This window comes from Sciurus carolinensis, chromosome 3, assembly GCF_902686445.1.
Source record: "Sciurus carolinensis chromosome 3, mSciCar1.2, whole genome shotgun sequence".
Lineage (NCBI taxonomy): Eukaryota > Metazoa > Chordata > Mammalia > Rodentia > Sciuridae > Sciurus > Sciurus carolinensis.
Genome location: NC_062215.1, coordinates 183,297,979 through 183,317,873, shown reverse-complemented (window position 1 = coordinate 183,317,873; position 19,895 = coordinate 183,297,979). Strand labels below are relative to the sequence as shown.

The following is a 19,895-nucleotide window of genomic DNA, read 5'->3' as shown; positions in this document are numbered from 1 at the left end:
CCTTGCCAACATTTATTACTACTTGTATTCTTGATAATTGTCATTCTGACTGGAGTGAGTTGAAATCTCAGCATAATTTTACCTTGCATTTCTTTGATTGCTAAAGATGTTGAACATTTTTTTCACATATTTGTTGATGGATTGTATTTCTTCTGTGAAGTGCCTTATCAGTTCCTTTGCCCATGTATTGATTGGGTTTTGTTTTTTGTTTTTTTGTTATGTTTTGTATTTTAATTTTTTTGAGTTCTTTATATATCCTGGAGATTAATGCTCTATCTCCCCAGCCCTTTTTAAAAGTTTATTTTGAGACAGGGTCTTACTAATTTGCTTAGGGCCTTGCTAAATTGCTGAGGCTGGCTTTGAACTCTCGATCCTCCTGCCTCAGCCTCCTGAGTTGCTGAGATTACAGATGTGAGCCTCTGCCCATATTTTAAAGGATGTTTTTAAATAGCTTATGAGCTGGCGCTAAAAAGAAAACAAAATATATATAATAATGTGGGGAAACATAGGTAAATACCTTTTTTTTTACTTTTGGTTAGGGAAAGCCACAAAAGCACTATAAAAGAAATAAGTGGACTAACTTGCCTGTGCAAGAACTAGGAACTTAAGTCCCTAACCCTAAGAAGTGAAATGTCAGCTGGAAACTCAAGAGGGTACAGAGGCACATGCCAGCATGTGCACTGGCAAGGGGCTGTTTGGAGCTGACATGAAGAACGCCAGCGAGTCCTCAGGAGGGAATGACCAGCCAGCATGAGCGGGCAGAGCACAGGCCTGCCAGCCCTCGGAGGAGACGGACAACAGACCTAAGAACAGTCTACTTCACTAGTAACTAGGGACTGCAAATCAGGAGCCCCACGAGACACATTCCGCTGGCAAAATTCCCAAGTCTAAGAAGATGTCTTGGTGAGAAGGTGGGCCAGCAGGGTCTTCTGACTGCGGGGGGATGCAGGGCTGGCGTGAGTCTGCTGTGGTGAGACCCCTAGCAGACGGCGCGCTGCACTGGGAGGGGGGGGAAGACTCACTGCAGCATCTGCCACCGTCTGGAACCAACACTAGTGTTGGTCAGATAGGGAAGGACCAAGTGTGAGGTGGCCACACACAGCAGAGACCGCTGTCCAAACGCCTAGTGGGAGAGGACACGGTAACGTTCTGCTAGTACAGGTCACAGGCAAAAGCAGAACCACCCACTGCTAACCATTCACAGAACTTAAAGGCAAAGAGATGCTGCCGTGCTGCTGGTGGGTCCTCGAGGGGGAGGAAGCAGGCACGAGGGCACGGGGCCTCCACTCCCGGGTGTGGCTCCGGCCCCCCGGCCACGCCTGGTCACCTGCTTTTCAAGCACTGACATTGGGCTTTCCTCAGACTGAACATGTGAACTCAGGAGCACAACTCCCAGTTAAAAGGAACCCGTGGCGGCTCTTGCACAACTGCAGGCTGGCCCCAAACATGTCCCACCCAGGCCTGCGGTCGTCAAACAGCACGGCTGGACACAGCGTCTTCTGCCAAGACTCATGTGTTGGGGCCTGTCCGCCTGTCCGGGTCAGACCCACAGTGTCTGCTGCGAGCCCCTCAGGTGCCCAGTCTGCCCCGTCGTCTCAGACAGCCAGGCTGTGAGTCCCTGGGCCACAACCTGCTTCTCCCTCCAAGGGTACTCACCCCTGGTTTTGGCCTCTCCAAGCACCAAGGGGATGTCATGGAACTGGGATCCCCAAAACTAGTTTATTTCCATCTCAGTTTGGCTAAATCAAGGGCACATGGCTTCATTTTGGGGTCTCTCCTCCTCAGAAGTGGACGAGTGTCGGTCTCAGCCATGCCAGCATGGGGGCTCCTGCCAGGACCACGTTGCTGGGTACCAGTGCCTCTGCAGCAGAGGCTATGAGGGAGTCCACTGCGAACTGGGTAAGAAGCCCCTGGGGGACAGTTGAAGGCCCTGGGGGCCCTGGCACAGCTGCCTTGCTCCGTCATTCCTCCCCTGGACAGGTCTCTGTCCAGGATGGCGGAGGTGGGGGCTGTGGCGCATGGCTGAGGAGCCCACGCCCCTGTGGCTTTGTAGACTAAGCCCCAGAAGGAGCGGCAGGCATGGAGGTGGCCTGCCTAGGAAGGGGAGGCGTGGGGCTAGTGGAGGAAAGGCCAAGGCACAGAGCAGTGGAGCCCAGGGACGGGACGCTCCTCGGGAGGCGGGCCCTGGGCTCAGCCGGCGACCCCTCTCGCCCGCAGAGACGGACGCGTGCAGAGCACAGCCCTGCAGCAACGGGGGCTCCTGCAGGGCCCTCCCTGGCTCTTTCCTCTGCCAGTGCCCCGCAGGCTTCACTGGCGTGCACTGTGAGACAGGTAGGGCTCCCGCGAGGGGCCTCCAGAGGATGGGAGGTGGGGCCCAGGCCCCTGCTGGACTCCCAGGGCTGTGGCCACCTGGGAGGGCAGTTGTGGGGAGGGCTGAGGGGGATTCCCTGAGCCCCTCCCACCCTGTGGGCTCCCCAACCCTCCCGGCCTGTGCTGCTTCCCTCCCTACCCCTTCTTCCTGCTGTCCTCTCCTCCCGCCCCCAGAGCCCCCTTTGCAGCCTGGGCCAACCCTCTGGGTGTTCCTCAGAGGTGGACGCCTGTGACTCCAGCCCCTGCCAGCATGGAGGGCGGTGTGAGGACGGAGGTGGGGCCTACCTGTGCGTCTGCCCCGAGGGCTTCTTCGGTTACCACTGTGAGACAGGTAGGGGTGGCCACACGCCAGTGGCCCCTGCCCTGGAAGACCCTGCTCATCCTTGGACTCGTGGCCCTTCCTCCGACTTCTCTGGTCCCCCGACGGTGCCTTCCCAGTCCCCATGTGTTGCCCTCACCCTCCCCACGGTCACACCCACCAAGCTCCTTGTAGTCCAGATCAGACTCGCACTGTCCCTTGCGTCAGGAGCAGTCCCCCATTAGCGCCCGGCAGGGACCCTCCAGGCAACGCCCACCCTGGCCTCCCCACCTGTGGAGTCTCCCCTCCTAGGCAGGAGCCACAGTGTGGTGGGCCGACTCCTGGTCAGCTAGGGCCTGACCAGCACCACTCAGCTGTGTGGGGAAGCAGGTGCTATCATGCCGTCCCTGCCACCGTCACCCACCTGGGAGCGGCCCAGTGCTCAGGAGCTAGGGGGCCCGTGGACATGTGGTCTCATTGCTGTTTTCCCCTCAGTGAGCGACCCCTGCTTCTCTAGCCCCTGTGGGGGCCGTGGCTACTGCCTGGCCAGCAATGGGTCCCACAGCTGCACCTGCAAAGTGGGCTTCACAGGCAAGGACTGTGCCAAAGGTGAGGAGCAGGGCGGCTGTGGTGGAGGAGGCGGGGCTGGGGCCAGGGTGGCAGCTCTCCTCACCAGAGGGCAGGCAGGGGACCTAGAGGGCTCCGGGGCAGAAGGGGCCCTTGTTTACCTGGGCTCCTCTCCTGAGAAGCAGGGACAGGGTGTGGCCCTCAAGGAGGCCAGTGGGGACAGGAGCAGAGGACTGTGTGGGCCAGAGCCAGGGCCAGGCTCCCTGCCAGCAGCGCCTTGCTGTCCAGTCCCCAGGGCCCAACGCGGGCACCTGATGGGGGCAGGGCTTCCTGCAGCAGCTGACCACTCCCTTCTTTTGTTTTGGCTCAAACCCTGAAGAGCTCCTTCCACCGACGGCCCTCAGGGTGGAGAAAGTGGAGGAGAGTGGGGTTTCCATCTCCTGGAGCCCACCTGAGGGCCCTGCCGCCAGGCAGGTGCTCGATGGCTACGCGGTCACTTATGTCTCCTCTGATGGCTCCTACCGCCGCACGGACTTTGTGGACAGGAGCCGCTCCTCACACCAGCTGAGGGCTCTGGCAGCTGGCCGGGTCTACAACATCTCCGTCTTCTCCGTCAAGCGCAACACCAACAACAAGAACGACATCAGCAGACCCGCAGCCCTGCTCACCCGCACACGTGAGTGACCGACCACCAGGCTGCGGGCCACCCCTGCCCTGCGCAAGGAGTTAGCAGGCAGGGGCGGAGCTTCTCGCAGGAGCGGGGGTCAAAAGCAGAGACCAGGGCAAACACAGGAAAGAGCAGACCACAGGACTTGGGGCAGCGGGCAGACGGTGTGGTGGGCAGCAGCCTGCTGGCTGCCCAAGTGAAAGTTGAAGGCTTGGGAGGGTCTGGGGGCTGCAGGTGGAGAGAGGTGGAGGCAGGTGGAGGCAGGGGCCCCTTCAGCTGGGCTCTGCAGCCTTCCTGGGAAGGAGGGCGTCTGCGGGAGGAGCCTGGGGGGCGGGCAGCTCACTCTCCCGGACTGCTGCAGGCCTGGCTGGTCACAGCTTGACAAGCTTAGGGCTGGAAGGCGGGAGCCTTCTGCAGCCCTTGGGGCTGTCAGTGGGCACGAGGAGGACATGGCTGCCCAGGGAGTGTGACACGTGAGCGTGGAGGTCCAGCTCCCCTTGCTGCTGGAGACCTGCAGGGAGGAGGAGTCCCTGGAACAAGCCGTGGGTGGATGAGGAGTGGGATCTGTAGGCAGAGGGCTGGCCCTCCCCTGGTTGACCAGCATCAGCTGCAGCAGGAGGTTGGTGTCCAGGTGGGCAGCAGCTGAGGTGGGTGCTGGCTATGGAGGCCACACCTGTGTCCTCCAGAGGCAGGAGTGGAGGATGGGAAAGGGGTGCTAGAGTCTTGAGGAAGGAGGGAGGGTGCTAGGAGCTTGGGCCAGGAGTGATCAGGGCGGTCAGGGGCCAGCTTTCAGCTGAGCACCTGCTGGAGTTCCCATTACTGGCCCAGAAGGCAGGCAGAGCCAGGGGACCAGGGTGCTGTAGTGTGATGGGTGAGGTGGGAGATGGTGGCAGCTCAGAGGCTCACACCAGGAGGCACAGTCCTGGACTCTGGCCAGCAAGGGACAGGCCAAGGCCCGCAGGACACTGCGCCCACCCAGGGGAGCCCACAGGACCTGTTGTGCAGAAGGTGACAACTGAAGGTCAGAGATCCCCACACGCTTAGGACAGAGTGCACCCTGGCCAGGGAAGAGCCCCGGGGTGCACACTCCAGTGGTACTGACCAGGGGGCCAGCAGGGCCAGCAGGGGGCTGGTGGATGAGCTCATCCAAGCACAGCTTCAGCAAGATGCACGTGGGAGGTTTCCCAAGATGGAATCTGCCCTCCAAAGGCATCTGGAAGAGATGGCACCTCTCCCCGTCCCCATCGGAGTGGGGTTTCTACCAGGAGACCAGGGTGTACGGGAAGGACTACTGTCCATGCCATGTCCACCAGGCTGGAGTGCTGTGCGACCCAGGGGCTTACATCCCCTGGGCCCAGTACTACGCTGATGTTAACTGCTGGACCAAAACAGCACAAAGGAAAGAGGGGGTGCCCTAGCCCGGGTCAGGAAGGACCCCCACCTTCACCCCACCCCCAGCATGTGACGGTCACATTTCAACAGGGATGGAGACTTAACCTGCCTCTAGGGTCCTGGCTGGCCCAGTGGTGCCCACAGTGGGCCCTCTGCAGTCTCCACCCTGGAGGTGAGGAAACGGCACCTCCTCCGCCCAGAGTCCCTGCCCTCCTAAGCCTTGTCCCGAGACCTGCTTCCCCAGAAACACGGAGGTGCTGGCATCTACTGAACCATCTGTGCCCCCAGGCCCCCGCCCTATTGAAGACGTAGAGGTCACCAATGTGTCAGCTGATGCCATCTCGGTGCGGTGGGCTCTGCACAGGATCCATCACGCCACTGTCAGTGGAATTCGAGTGTCCATTCTTCACCCTGAGGCCACTGAAGCGCAATCCACTCAGGTGGACAGGAGTGTGGACCAGCTTACTTTTGGGTAAGAGGGTTCCCAGGGAACCTGAGATCTCAGTTGCTCTGTACGCCTGTGCACCTGCTTTTCCCTTGCGTGGGAGGGACTGGGTGGGCCCAGCGGGTCTGGGTCTGCCCCTGCCTTGCCTACTCATAAGGTCACCCTGAGGGGCACCAGACAGTAAAGTGCCCAGAGAGCTCTAGGGCCCTGGGGCAGGACCTAGGCGGCTGGACGCCATAGTCAGTGGGGGTGGGCAGTCAGGGCTCTTCCAGGGTCCCAGGATAGAACCCTAGGTGGCCACCTGCCAGAGGCCAAGTTCTAGATCCCTGCTCAGGCAGCACTAGGGGAAGCAGAGAGAGTGGACAGGCATTTGGGTGGCAGCTTCATGTGGCTCCTGTGTCCACAGGGTGAAGGGCATTCTCAGGGAGCAGGTGGGGACATCTCAACAGTGCCCAGCTCAGGGGTCTCAGAGGGACGAGGCCAGGTGGCTGATGGAAAGCCACCACAGTGCTCCACCCTGCCTTCCTCAGGGAGCTACAGGTCCTCACTAGAGTCCAGAGGCTGGTGGCGCGTTCCAGTGCTTCCTGTCCACGCCTTCTCAGATTCCTCTCCTGTTCATGGTTTAGATGTTGCTGTGACTTTTCTTGATTCACATCCTAGCTTCCAAAGAAGAACCCCGAGTGGCTTATGGAAGAAACACAAACAGGGCCCAGGTGGGCACTTGTTGACTCTGTCCCACCACCACCCCCAGCCAGGTTCACAAGGAGGACTGAGCACAGAGTGGCACTGGCAGCTGAGATCCCCACAGAAGGGACACAGGGAAGGCAGGAAAGGGACAGGAGCAGGTGGGTCTGGAGGAAACAGGCTCCAGCTCCCAGGCAGAAGGCACCCCAGGGTCCACCAGAGAGGCAGGTGTGCAGCACTGCAGGCTGCAGGCCCAGGGTGCACCCTCCTGGTGTGTGCTGTGCAGACCCCAGGGGAAAGGTCTCGATGTGGACAGCGTTTCGCACACAGTGCAGGCCAGTGGGCCAGCTTACCTGGTAGAAATCCTCCAGAACCTGAGTTCCCAGAGGCCAGCTCACAGCCTCCTGCTCAGGGACCTTTCTAGGGAGAGCAACTGGTCACTCGTGGCCCTTGTCTGCACAGTGACCTTCTCCACTTGTCTCTTTTCTGGCTTTGCCATCTGAACATCAGCTCTCTGACCACAGTGTGGCCACTCTCAGCACAGGACCCTGCTCAGTCCCTCACTGAACCAGACAATGGAGGGGCTTCCTACCAGAGGAACACCCAGGACCACCAGCAATAGGAGGCCCCACCCCTAGTCATCAGAGCTGGCCACAGGGCCTGAGATGTTCCTGTGCTCCTCTCTATGGCAGGGCCCTGCTGCCAGGAAGGAGATACACTGTGTGGGTGGCCGCCCTCAGTGGACCCGGGGGAGCGGACCCTCCTACAGAGAGCCTGGCCTCTGTGCCACTGCACGTGTGGACGCGTAAGTAGGCAGTGTGGCCTCTGCTCCCACAGGCGCCCTTCTAGACCACGGGCCTCCTTCCAGCACCCTCAGGCCTTCCCAAAGTGTCCACAGCACGTTGAACCCAGACCTGGACTCCCAGAGGTCCCGTCACTCAGACCACCAGGAGGGGCCACTGCGCCAGGCTGGCCTGGGTCCTCTGCTGGGAAGACGGCCAAGGCTGCCCGCATGGTCCAAAGACTCCTGGCAGCTCCTCAAGGCAGCTTCCCCCGAACACTGACCAGGGGGTCCCAGGATGCCCACACAGTCATGTGACCAGCCCACTGCCAGCTCCCTGGTGTCCCTCACCCACGTCTGCCCAGTGTGTGCAGAGCAGCACTGTCAGCTCACAGGGAGGGCAGGTCTGGGAGGACAGGCCCCCAGGGATGCCCCTTCCCTCCCCAGGCCCAGGGCTGCTTGTTCACTGCCCGAGGCCTACCTGGGGGTCAGTGGAAGGCTGTGGGCAGGGGCACTGGCACTGGGCCCCGAGGGAAGGCCTGTGCAGCCGGGCTCGGGAGGACGAGGGCAGCGAAGGGGCTGCAGCACCACCTTAGGACTGCACCTTGTCCCTGGTACCCGGCCCCGCGACTGCCCCAGAGCCCCTCCTCCCTGCCTTCACCTCCCTCTGCTGTCCATGCCTTGTCCAGGTCCCTTGCCTCCAGCAAACCTGACAGCTGCCCGAGTCACAGCCACCTCTGCCCATGTGGTCTGGGACATACCCACTCCAGGCACATTGCTGGAGGCCTATGTCATCAACGTGACCACAGGCCAGAGCACCAAGAGCCGCTACGTGCCCAACGGGAAGCTGGTGTCCTACACCGTTCGGGATCTGCTGCCAGGACGGCGGTACCAGCTCTCGGTGACGGCTGTGCAGAGCAGTGAACAGGGCCAGCTGCACAGCCGGCCGGCCCACCTCTACATCATCACCTGTGAGTGCCACAGCCGGGCTGGTGGGTGTGCGGGCAGCACCATGGCTGCGGTCCTTGTCCAGGACAGGTGGGTGGTCATGCAGTCCCCTAGGCCACTCACTGGTCTGGACCACTGTCCCCAGGACAGCAGGCCACCTAGAACAGGTCCAGTCCAACACAGAGAAGTCTGCATGAGTGGAGGCTTTCCCCACCTCAGGACAGAAAGGCCAGTGGAGAACCAGCGTATGGAGCCTCGGCTCGTAGCTCCTGGGCAGACTCTAGGCGGCTGAGGGCAAGCAGAGGCCTTCACCTGCACCACAGTGCAAAGTGGGCAGTGGGCAGGGGCTCCAGGCAGTGGCCCTGCCACCCAGGCCCAGCCTATGGTAACCTCTGGAGGCCAGAGCAGCCGGGTGGAGGCTCAGGCGCCATGCCCAAGACCTGGGTCTGCTCCCAGTGCAGAGGGTGCCCCTTGTGATGTTGTGGGGAGTGGTTCTGGTCAGTGCAGGGCACGATGAGACAGCAGGGAGAACAGAGAGAACGGCCCTGGGAGGAGGCTGCGGACTCCAGCCCTGCCCAGCCCAGGAGGCTGCTTTGCAAGCACAGCGAGCGACGCCACCACCTGCCTGGTTCCAGGCACACCTGCCAAGAGGAGAAGGCAGCTCTGTGGCTGCTCACCACAGCCAAGCCAGAGCCCTGACGAGAGGACAGAGGCACGGGCCTGAAGGCCAAGCGACACCTCTAGAGGGTCCAGTGGTGCCCTTGGTCCCTGGGTCTGAGCTGAGGTGGGAACCTTGGTGAGGAGGGGGTCAGGAAGGCCACCTTGAAGAGGAATCATTGCCAGGACACCCTAGGTCCAGTTCCAAGTGCCCGCAGCACCAACACGCGGCCTCCCCAGAGGCTGCAGGGTGACAGGCTCCGCAGGCCCACACACTCCCGTGCCCCTCCCCAAGCTCAGACCGTGAACTGCCCCTTCCACAGCAGGGCCAGAAGCAGAGGGTGGTGTGGCCACTCCCCTTCCTCCCACCTGCTCTGCAGCCCCCAGAGATGGCGCTGACAGACGCTGGCACCAGGCAGGACATCACCCGCGGGTGCTCAGGAACAGACCGCCCCCGGCGCGCCTGCCGGAGCTGCGCCTGCTCAATACCCACGGCGCCCCAGGAACACCGCCCCCACCCCAGAGGTACCTGTCCTGGTCACTGCCCCAGGGTGCCCAAGGGGCCTGCAGCCATCGTGACCCGCCCTCCTCTGCAGCTTCTCAGAGCTTGTGGATGGAAGAAGAAGAGTGAGTGCCAGGTTCGGGGGCCTGCCCAGCACATCAGCCCCCGAGAGGCCACGTGAGTTCTGCGCGTCCCTGGCCCCAGCTCAGTGGCAGCTCCAGTGACCACACAGCCACCGTCAGCCAGCTCTTGCCCCACTGTGACAGTGGCAAGACCTGATCCTAAAAACCCCTGGTACCCGACCCTGTCTCCAGCCAGGGCCTCAGCCCACCCACGCACGAGGCTTGGGCCCCAGGGTCAGCACACGCTGAACACCGTGGGAGGGTCAGGTCAGGCTGGTGAGGCCTCCACATACAGCTGGAGACGCGGGTTGCTGAGAGGACATGCCAGAGACAGCATCAGTCACAGGTGTGGGACCCTGGGAGCCCTGCTTGTCACGTTAGGACTGCGAGTTCTGCTGAGGGTGCTGGGTCCTCTCATTCTTTGTCACTCAAAACGTGGTCCTTGGACCAGCAGTCTTGCCTGGGAGCTCCCGGAAGTACAGATCCTTCCCAGAGCTGCTGGCCACAGTCCTGAAACAAGGGACGCACATCACCTGCAACAAGTGTGACCCACCTGGAGCCTGTGGGTTCCTGTCAGGCTGAGGCGCCTCAGCAGCACAGCACGTGAGCACTCCTACACACCGCCCCCAGGAAGGCTGGCCCAGCAGCAAAGAGGCCTCCAGTCTAGGTGACCTGTGCCCTTCCCTCCTGGTCCGTAGTGACACAGAGGTCCCTGACACATGCTGCAGGGCCTGCTGGGTAGAATGCAGGAGATCCCTGGGACTCACCGCTCACCTAAGGGTGGGGCGTCTTCCTCATGGGCTTTCCCAGCAGAAAGCCTCATCACTGGTTCAGTGGGAACCATCAAGGGGAGGGAACTGGAGCCAAAGAGCAGAGGGGCCACTGCACACGGTGAGCCAGAGGAGTGCGAGGCAGAATGGTCAGGCTGACCACAGGCCCCTGGTGGTGGGCACAGAGGCAGAGCTCATGGGACTCGCAGCCATGAGGACAGATGTAAGTGCTCAGGGGCCCAGTGAGAACGCTGTAGAGGTGACATGCTGCTGGAGGCCAAGGGCACAGCCTGCAGAGGAGGGCAGGGTGGAGAGGAGCGGTGCCACGGGCAGTGTGAGCAGGGCGAGGCCCTGGGCCTCCCCTCGGAGGTAGGAGCTGGGCCTAAGCTCAGGGGGCCACTCTGGGGCCACGGGGCTGGTGCCAGAGTGGGAGGACCGAGGGGTGGGTGGGAACGGTCACCAGGCAGCCCCAGGAGCGCCCGGGCGCGAGGAGCATGCCATGAGGTCGCCCTGGCCTCTCCTAGAACCCACCACCCCAGTGCCACTCGCGAGCACAGAAGAGGCCCCACAGCAGACCCGCCTGGCCCTCCAGCAGCTCCCTAAGGACGGTGACAAGGATGCTGGAAGTAAGTCGGCAGCGCCGGAGGGGACTTGGGGCTGACTGCCGCTGGAGGCACCTCCACCGCTGGAGGCACCCCCAGAGACATGGGGTCTGCCTGAGGGGCAGCCAGGCACCCCGGCCTGCAGAGGACGGGGCAGACCTTACCGCCAGGGGTCACCTCATCCAGTCACAGACGAGAGGCTGGCCCAGCCTCCAGCAGAGGGCCTTCCCCTCCCCAGGACCCGAGTCCCTGCTCCTCCACAGAGGCAGCCCTCAGTCAGGGAGGGCACAGGAGTCGCCGCTGAGCCTGGCCAGCAGGATGCCTGGCCAGCACACCACACAGGGTAGGAGGCAGCAAGACAGAGGCCAGCTCCTCACAGTGACCACCACTCCGCCCACTCCCTCCTGCTCTCTAGGACAGTCCTAGCACACCTGGTCCTTTCTCCCCTAATCACAGCATGGACTCAGGATAGGTTCACCCATCAACCCAACCCCAGAGAAAGCTGGGTCCTGTAAAGGCGTGGCCTGAGGGTGGTCTCACTGCAAGGCCCTACACCAGGCCCCACCCCAGGCCCCAAGGACGCCAGTTCCAGGCAGTTGCAGCACCAAAGGCCCTCTGCAGACATGGCTCCACGGACCCTGCATCCCACAGAGCACTGTCCCCCACCACGTGAGGCCTGTGGGCACAGGAGGGTGGACTTATGTGTCAGCAGCCCGCAGTGAGAGATGCTGCTTTTTGATGGAGTAAAGCAAACTTTTCATCACGTGGTTTGTGTATTTCAGCCCCTTTAAGTACCAGACGTCCCACTTCACAAAACCCAGCAGTGAGAAGAGCATGAGCTGCTTCCCTTGCCCTCTGCCTGCCCCAAGGCCACTGCCATCTGCAGTGACGGTCCTGCTGAGTGGCAGACGAGAACAGAGTGGCCCAGGCCTGCGAGGCTGATCGCCATCCCTGGCCGCCCTGCACCCTCCTGCAGCCCCTTCACCACTCTGTGTGCGTCCCTCTGGGGTTTCTCTGCAAGACCTGGGCCTTCTCTGGGTTCCTGCACAGGACTGGCCAGAGCCTGGTGGGTGGCAGTGTCCTCATGTGCTGCTGAGCATGGCGGCAGGCGTGGGCTCCTGCTCTTCCCCATCCACCCCCTGCACACAGGCAAGCGGCTTGCGAGTGGCGGGCACTGCCAGAGCCACGGTGGGTGTTCTTGACTGGCTCTTCCAGTGCATTCAAAAGAGTAGACATGCTGGATCTTGGGTATGTGAGCACCCAAGTTCCAGGAGGGTGCCAAGTCATCTTCTAACAGAGACTGCCAGGCTCCAGCACTGGGTCTTACTGAGTTAGGAAGTTTGATACGGAGTATAGACGTGTGTCTGGGTATTGCATAGTTCAATAATATTATAAATGGTGGCTTTTAAATTACATTTCCTGATTATTTATTCTTGGAACTTAAATATTTATTTGGCCTTACATGGTGACCTCCCACCCAACCATCCTGCCAAATGTTCTGATTCTTATTGTAGATTCTTGGGGTTTTCTGGGTATACGATCGTATCTTTTAACAGCTTAATTGTCTGCCTTTTAAACTCAGACCTACAACTCACCTGACTGTCCGACTGTAAAGTACAAATCAGAACAGGCACAGTGGCACACACCTGTAATTGCTGTGGCTCAGGAGGCTGAGGCAGGAGGATCACAAGTTGCCCCCTGCTGCCAACCAACTGTGCGTGCATGCAGGTCCATTCTGGCCTGGCTCCTCTGGTCCACTTTGAGCCGACCCACCTGTTAACACTGGAACCTTGAGTCTGACTTGCTGGGCCACAGGGCCAGTCTTCCCACCTTGACCTCGGAAAGAGCCGCAGCTGTTCCTGGTCCTTTGTGTGTCAGCTGGTCATGGTCCACAAAGCACTTGTTGGGAATTCTGAGACCATGTGTGCCTACGAAAACTCTCATGAGCCCCCACATGTGAAGTGCACAGTAGCTGGAAGTGGAGTCCCACATCATGGCTCCCTCTCCACGGCCACCCCAGGCCCAGTCTGTTGTCTCTGGTGCCCATCGTGGTCCTGTTTCCTTGCAAGACAATTTGCTCCTTCTCTCTAGAAGCTGTTAGACTGATTTCTCAAGAAAGGAGGCGCCCAGAGAGCCGCCACCCCCAGAGCGCAGTGAGCACTGCCACTGCCAGGTGTGCCCTGGCCAAGTGACCGTCCAGGCAGGGCTGCACCTGCAAGCCCAGAGGGAGCCTCACTGGGAGAAGGGGAGTCCCAAGGTCAGCACCAGCCATCCCAGGGGTCTGTGGGTCAGAGGTGAAGGAGCGCCACGGCTGTCCTCCACCCCCGCCAACTCCACTCCAGGGGGGCTTCTGGGCTGCTCTGGTTTTATCACCACGGACACTATTCCAATGGTCTGAGTAGATGCCACCAAAAGGACCAGCCGGCACTGTCCCTAGGTGACACAGGCAAGGGCAGGGACTGACCTGCTCTGCTTGGCCACCTGTCTTCCCGGCCCCAGGGTGCAGCCACAGCGCTCTCTATCCGGTTCAAACAGCCTTCTCCCTGTCTGTGCGTGAGACAGTACACTCAGGATGTCGCGGGGACAGCCAAGGAGACAGGCGGCAGTGGGCAGCTCTGGCTCCGCAGACTGCAGAGCTGGGTCCCATTAGTCCACAGAAGGCACAAGGGCCACCTGGTCTCTGTAGTCACAGCTGTCCCATTCTAGAGGGTCAGGAATGATGACTGTATGATTTGGATATGAAGTGTCCCTCGAAAGCTCATATGAGACAATGCAGGAATGTTTCCAGGTGAGATGATTAGATTGTGAGTGCCAGAAGCTCGTCAGTGGATTAACCTGTTTGAGGGATTAACAATCTGAATGGACTCTTGGGTGTGGCTGGAGGAAGCAGGTCACCGGGGTGTGCCTCAGAAACTGTACCTTGGGCCTGGCTCCCCTTCTCTCTATTCCCCGGCTCTGCCGCTTGCTGAGCAGCTTTCCTCCACCGTGCCCTGCAGCCATCACGTTCTGCCTCACCTCAGGCCAGAGCAAAGGAGTCGGCCAACCACAGACTGACCTTCTGAAACCGTGAGCCAAAATGCACTTCTTTACCTCCTCTGAGTTGTTTCTATCAGGTATTTTGGTCTCGGCAATGAAAACCTGACTCACACAATGGCACAAGCTTGTGGATTCTCAATACCCTACATATTGCTATATTCTGTAGGGCTGGTGTAAAATTTCTCTAGACAATTGTTTATAGTGTCCAAAATTCAAATGGAATTGCAATTGCAAGGGGACCAGGAGAGAAAAAGAGGAAAAGAGGAGAGAGAGAGAGAGAGAGAGAGAGAGAGAGAGAGAGAGAGAAGAAAGAAAGAAAGAAAGAAAGAAAGAAAGAAAGAAAGAAAGAAAAAGAAAAATCTGAAAAAGATTTAAAAAGTAGGAGGATTCATAATTTCCAGAGTCGAAGCTGACTGAATCCACAAGAATCAGGGCAGTGTGGTCCTGCTCAGGGTGAGCATGTAGACAGTGCTCACGTGAGGTGCCACGTCCAGTCACACAGGACAGAGCCCGCATGTCAGGGCTGAAATCAAAACTCTTAGTAGAGGGAAGGGAGTGGGGTGGGGGAGGAGGGAGGAAAAGGGGAGAAGCTAGGGATGGATCAGAACAAATCGCAGTCCACATCTTCATAATCATGTCAAAATGAACCCTGACGTTATGTAAACTAAAAGAGCCAATAAAAAGAAAAACATCAAAACTCTTAGAAGAAAACACAGGAGTGAATCTTCACCTTGGTTCTGGCAGAGGATTCTTAGATAAAACACCAAACATACGAGCAATAAAGGAAAAAAGGAAAATGGAACTTCATCAAAACTTCAATACTTTTGTGCTTCAAAGGTCACCGTCAAGAAAGTGAAAAGACAACTCAAGAATGGGTGGAAATACTTGCAGATCACACATCTGGTAACGGACTTCTATCTACAATACATAAAGAGCTCAGTTTAAAAGCAAGCAAAGAAAATGAATGAACATTTCTCCAAGGAATACACACGAATGGTCAGTGAGCACAGAAAAGACACCTGGTGTCACTCGTCATCAGGGAGACGCACAGTGAGAGGCTGCTGCCCCAGGAGGGCCAGCACGGGGGTGGTGGGGCTCAGAGACATGGTCCCTGCCACTGCACTGGAGGCAAGGGCTGCAGCTCTGAGGGGCTGACTGGCAGTTCCTCGAAGGAGTGGATCTAAAGCCACCACAGGGCCAGAAGCCCACTGGTAGCTGCACCCAAGAGAAATGAACACTGTGCACAGGAGGCCTCGCAAAATGAACACTGTGCCCAGGAGGCCTCGCACATGGACATCCACAGCAGCATCAGCAGCACCACCAAGGGCAGAGAGGCCAACACCTGCCCACGGCTGGAGGGGACCCCACCACCACCTCCAGTCAGTGGGACAGGGACGTGAGGCATGCAGCGCTGCCACACGCCACCACATGGGGAGCCTCCAAACACACCCAGGGAGAGGAGCCAGCCACCATGACCACGTGCAGAACGAGCCCACGGGCGCCTTGGAGAGAGAACGCACCTAGGGGCTGCTCAGGAGGGAAGGCGGGGGTGACCGCTGAAGGCCACGCCTTCTGTCTGAGGGGAACTGATGGCAACATGGAGCAGTGGGGCGCCTGGGGTCGTCTCATTGGAGCTGCTCTTAAAGCCACAGGCAGCACAGTGCCTTTGGCGTGCTCTGTCGTGTGGAATTAAGAGGAAATACAAATACGTTTCTATTATGTTTAAAAAGAAAATGGAGACAGAGGGTGAGCTACTCACGGACGGACAGAGCAGGAGAAGAGAATGGAGGCAGAGGCTGGTCTTCTCTGGAAATATCAACCTTGTTTATAGTTTTCACTTCAGAACCCAGAAAAATATTTTTAAACAATGAAAAGACAGGGCAATACTTAAGAACTGGAAACAGTGATCCTGCCATGCAATGCCACGCTGAAGGGTGTGCTCTGCCCTGGTGTGGGCGGTAAGCCCACTGCATGGGCAAAACAGTCACAGCACACGCGGGGTAAAGAAAGGGCCCATGTCCGTGCGGCTGAGAGCTTTAGTGTAAGATCATAAAACTAAGAGGTTGATGCCAAGCACGGTGGCACACCTGTGATCCCAGCAACTCAGGAGGCCAGCCTCAGCAATTCAGCAAGACTATAAGCAACTTAGTGAGGACCTATCTCAAAATAAAAAATAAAAAGGCCTGGGGATGTGGCTCAGTCGTTAAGCACCCCTGAGTCCCATGCCAAGAACCAAAACAAGAGAAAACAAAAAAATAAACTAGGAGGTTAAAAATGCTGTTTGATTCTGTGAACCTGAACTGGAAATACCAAAATAAACCCATACTTTGTTTATTTTTTAAAACCCTAATTTCCTTGTTCTCTTCACTGGGAAGCTTGAGGCAGAGGCAGCTCACGAGTGGTGATCTCTGAGAGCCGTCTCCATGGAGGAAGGGAGGGGCTTTGGAGAAATGATGGCTGATTCCAAGACTGCAGGAGAACGTGGACGAAGGGACCAGGCACAAGCTGTCAGACAGCAAGTGCACAGCAAGTCAACCGGCACTGTGCGGGGGGCCGAGAGCCAGCCTGAGAGGGCTCCTGCTGGCCCAAGATGGGGCTTCAGCTCCAAGGAAAAGCACGCAGCACCTACTGGAAGCCTTAGGTGCACCCAGAGCCCAGTTTATCACCCATCTCAAGAGGACAGACCTGCCGGTCAGCCTGGGCACCTGCTGCAAGGGCAGTGCTGGCCCTGCTCACACATACTCACAGGCCCCTTGAAGGCTGGTGCAGGCAGAGCTCTCGGGCTCAGGAGGACCTGGTCTCGGGGGAGGCTGCGTTGCCACTCAAGTGGGGCGTGGCACACGGCACGCCTCCGACATGGCTGAGGGTGCACACGCACCCTGCAGAACTGTCCTGCCAAGGGCCTTGGAACCCAAGTGCCCTCATGTCCTTCTCTACTAAAAGAGTTTGCGGGGTAAGGCACAGGTTAGTCCACAGGAAGCAGGTCAGACCCAGGAGGGCACCGAGGGTAAAGGGCCTATTCTTGACAGACAGGGAAAAGACCAGGGGTACAGACGAATACCTGACTCATCAGGTGCAGCGGTACAGCCCTCACGAGCCGGAGCTGTCAGCCAGCTGTGAGTGGCATGGCAAGGTGAGCACAGCCTGGGACGTCCACACTGGAGAGCTCCTGGGAACAGCGGGCACGCAGAGCGCTGCTGTCCACCTGCAGATACAGCTGACTTGTTTACAGGAGAAAGGACACCTGCAAACTGCTCTGTGGTTCTTCAGGGTGACGAGATGGACGTGAAGCAGGACAGGCAGAAACTGAGTGCCCATCAGTTTGAAAAGTTCACGATGAAGGTGTTTTTAAGCCCAAAACTCATTTTAAGTACATCAAGAATGATGAAAGGAAAGCCCAGAAGACAGTGGGGGGAAGGAAAGAAGGCTGAGTGGATCCAGTGAGGATGGAGGGGTGAGGTCACTCAGAGAAGCCTTCAAGGAACAAGCTGGGAGAGGTGTCAGGTAGGCGGGGCTGGATTAGAAGCTGGGCTGGAGACCGAGACTCCCTCGGGACTAGACAAAGGCAAAGGCACAAGTCTTACTCTTTGTGTTTTAAGTTAAAAATTAAGATAACAGGTATCTTTTAAAATAATGACAAAATAAGGACAGGGTACGTTTGGGGGATGGGGCCAAGCCAGGCCAGCTCCCCCTGGGCAGCATGCTGACCATGTGGCCTCCTCTACAGCAAGCTGCGATGCACTGGGAGGAGGCAGTCACTCTCAGGGCACAGGTGCCAACTCTGCATGAAGGGCTGTCTGGGGCTGGGGGCGTGGCCAAGTCCCTGCCCACTAGGGACAGGCACTGGAGGACCAAAGGGCCTCGAGCTCCAAGCAGAAGTCCTGTGTAGGGCAGAGCAGGACAGCATGGTAGGCGGGCACAGGAGGCCCAGTGGACGCCCTCCTCTGACCCATGAGGTTGGGCAGGTGCACTGAGGCCTGTGTCCCCTTCAGGGCTGCTCTGCCCACCAGATCCCGCGGTGCTGAGTCCACAGCAGCACGAGGCCTGTCACTGCCCACTTCCTGCACCCGGCAGGCCATCAAGAGATGCAGCCTGTGGTGCCAGCAGGTTCCCGAGGTCTGGGGCTGACCTCTCCTGGCTTCTGTTTCCAGGTGCCCCTGGGAGCTGCTCAGAAGACACCTGTCAGAATGGAGGCACCTGTGTGGCAGGTGCCAGTGCCAACCGCTGTGACTGTGGGCCAGGCTTCAAGGGCAGGCGCTGTGAGCTGGGTAAGTCAGAGTGGCCACCAAGCTGGAAACTGGCTTCCCGGAACCTATTGCAAAAGCTGTGGTTAGGCCCTGGGAGGCTGGGCACAAGTGGTTCTGTCCAGGTCTTCCAAACTGCGAGGTGCCAGAACAGGGGTCTGAGAGTGCCTAGGTAAAGAGGCTGATGGGCAGGGAATCTGAGAAGTGATCCGTGAACCCAGAAGAGGTGGGGGCTAAGAAAAGCCAAGAACAGGAGCCATGAGCAGCAGCCATGCCACAGCAGGGTGAGGCTGCAGGGCCCAGAGTGGAGGTCAGAGAACAAGAGAGGCCATGGGAGGGTCATAGGTTCCTTTGGACTGAGTGCTGAGGGTGGAGGTCAGAAGCTCTCATACCACCACGCTGGCCTGCAGCTGCCGGGCAGCCCTGGGGTAAGTCCCTATCCCAGGGTGCAGCTGGCACCAACCCCAGGCCCAACAGGCTGCCAGGGTCTTCCTCGGGAGGGGTCTCTCCTGAGGGGCAGGAAGAGAGTTCCTGTGGCATGGAGCCTGCTCCTAAGCCTCCGCCCTTCTGCTTTGTGTCGGCAGCCTGTAAAAAGGTGCCCCGGCCCTGCACTCGACTGTTCTCGGAGACAAAGTCCTTTCCAGTCTGGGAGGGAGGCACCTGCCACCATGTGTAAGTTGGCTCCTGTCCTTGGCCTTACTGCGCTGACGGGTTCTTCACTTTCCAGAGTGCTGCCTTACTAACCCCGAGGGACGGTGGCGGCAGAAGTCACTGGCACGGATGGCTCATGCCTGCCACATAACAAGCCAGGAGCTTGAGGCAGGAGACTGTGCCTAGGCCCCTGCAGCTCAGAACAGTGGCTGGGGAAAGCCAGTCCCTGGCTCCCAAGCCCTAGGTCCTCCTCCTCAGCCCCTGGGCCCCAGTGGATGGAGGGTCCTATGCCCAAGGATTCCAGGACCTGACCTCCCTCTCTTCCTCAGAGACCCTGGAAAAACAAATGGCAAATGAGAACTTTTAGTCCCAGCATTGCCCCTGACTCACAATATGGCCCTGGGCAAGTCACCCATGCCTCAGTTTCCCCATTTGTAAAGTGGGCTGTGGAGGGACATTTGCCTCACTCTTCTCTTTGGACCCCTCTTGCCAAAATCCTGTGGCTCCAGGTGACACTCACGGCCACTTAGGCCGCCACACCCCTGACGGCACGCTTGTGTGCCAGGCTGCTGCAGGCACAGTCTACCAGTGACACAGGCCACCAGTCACAGAAGGTGGCGAGTGCTAAGGAAGGAAGGGAGAGAGGAAGTGAGGCCAGGAGAGCCAGATGAAGGGCCCGTCCTACATCAGACAGGTGACCAGGAGCGTCCCCTCCCGGGCCTGGCATGTCTGAGAACAGCAGAAGCCAGTGGGCCCACTAAGCGAGGCCGTGCAAGGGCACCTCCGAAGGACGGTGGCGCCTGTTCTCCGTGAACTGAGGTATGACGGCAGGCCGCTCAGCAGAGGAGTGACGTGGCAGGCCGCTCAGCAGAGGAGTGACGTGTGGCAGCATTTCAGAGGGCGGGAGGTGGGGCAAGGACAGAGTTTTACCTGAGCTTGACATGAAGCCAGGCTGAGGACAGAGGAGAGGCGACGCTGAGCTGCAGGCTGGGAGGCCGTGTGACAGCCACTGGCCGGGGCTCTGCAGACTGTCACAGCCCCGCGTCCACAGGGAGCCTCGTTGCCCAGGGCTGTCTGCCCTGTCCTCTGGGAACGGCCTGCACCTGAGTGACCTTGTATTCCACACACCGCCGGTGTGCTGCGTACCCAGCGTGACACG

The 19,895-nt window shown here is 59.0% G+C and overlaps 1 protein-coding gene across 21 annotated transcripts in view; it reads left to right on the top strand.

The window, feature by feature from the left end:
* The window catches only part of Sned1 (sushi, nidogen and EGF like domains 1), a 67,908-nt gene that overhangs the window by 39,813 nt on the left and 8,200 nt on the right, over nucleotides 1–19,895 (top strand). For 8 of the 21 annotated variants that reach the window (XR_007107558.1, XM_047542656.1, XM_047542662.1 and 5 more), the window contains 13 exons: nucleotides 1,786–1,899; nucleotides 2,218–2,331; nucleotides 2,588–2,701; nucleotides 3,164–3,277; nucleotides 3,615–3,911; nucleotides 5,583–5,766; nucleotides 7,116–7,228; nucleotides 7,894–8,175; nucleotides 9,133–9,334; nucleotides 9,406–9,488; nucleotides 10,728–10,829; nucleotides 17,993–18,109; nucleotides 18,670–18,757. Coding sequence is in view for 18 of the 21 variants with exons in the window: in XM_047542656.1 (XP_047398612.1) it covers nucleotides 1,786–1,899; nucleotides 2,218–2,331; nucleotides 2,588–2,701; nucleotides 3,164–3,277; nucleotides 3,615–3,911; nucleotides 5,583–5,766; nucleotides 7,116–7,228; nucleotides 7,894–8,175; nucleotides 9,133–9,334; nucleotides 9,406–9,488; nucleotides 10,728–10,829; nucleotides 17,993–18,109; nucleotides 18,670–18,757 (1,924 nt within the window). In the remaining 3 variants the exon portion in view is untranslated. The other 13 variants (XM_047542657.1, XM_047542651.1, XM_047542665.1 and 10 more) reach the window with 11 other exon arrangements.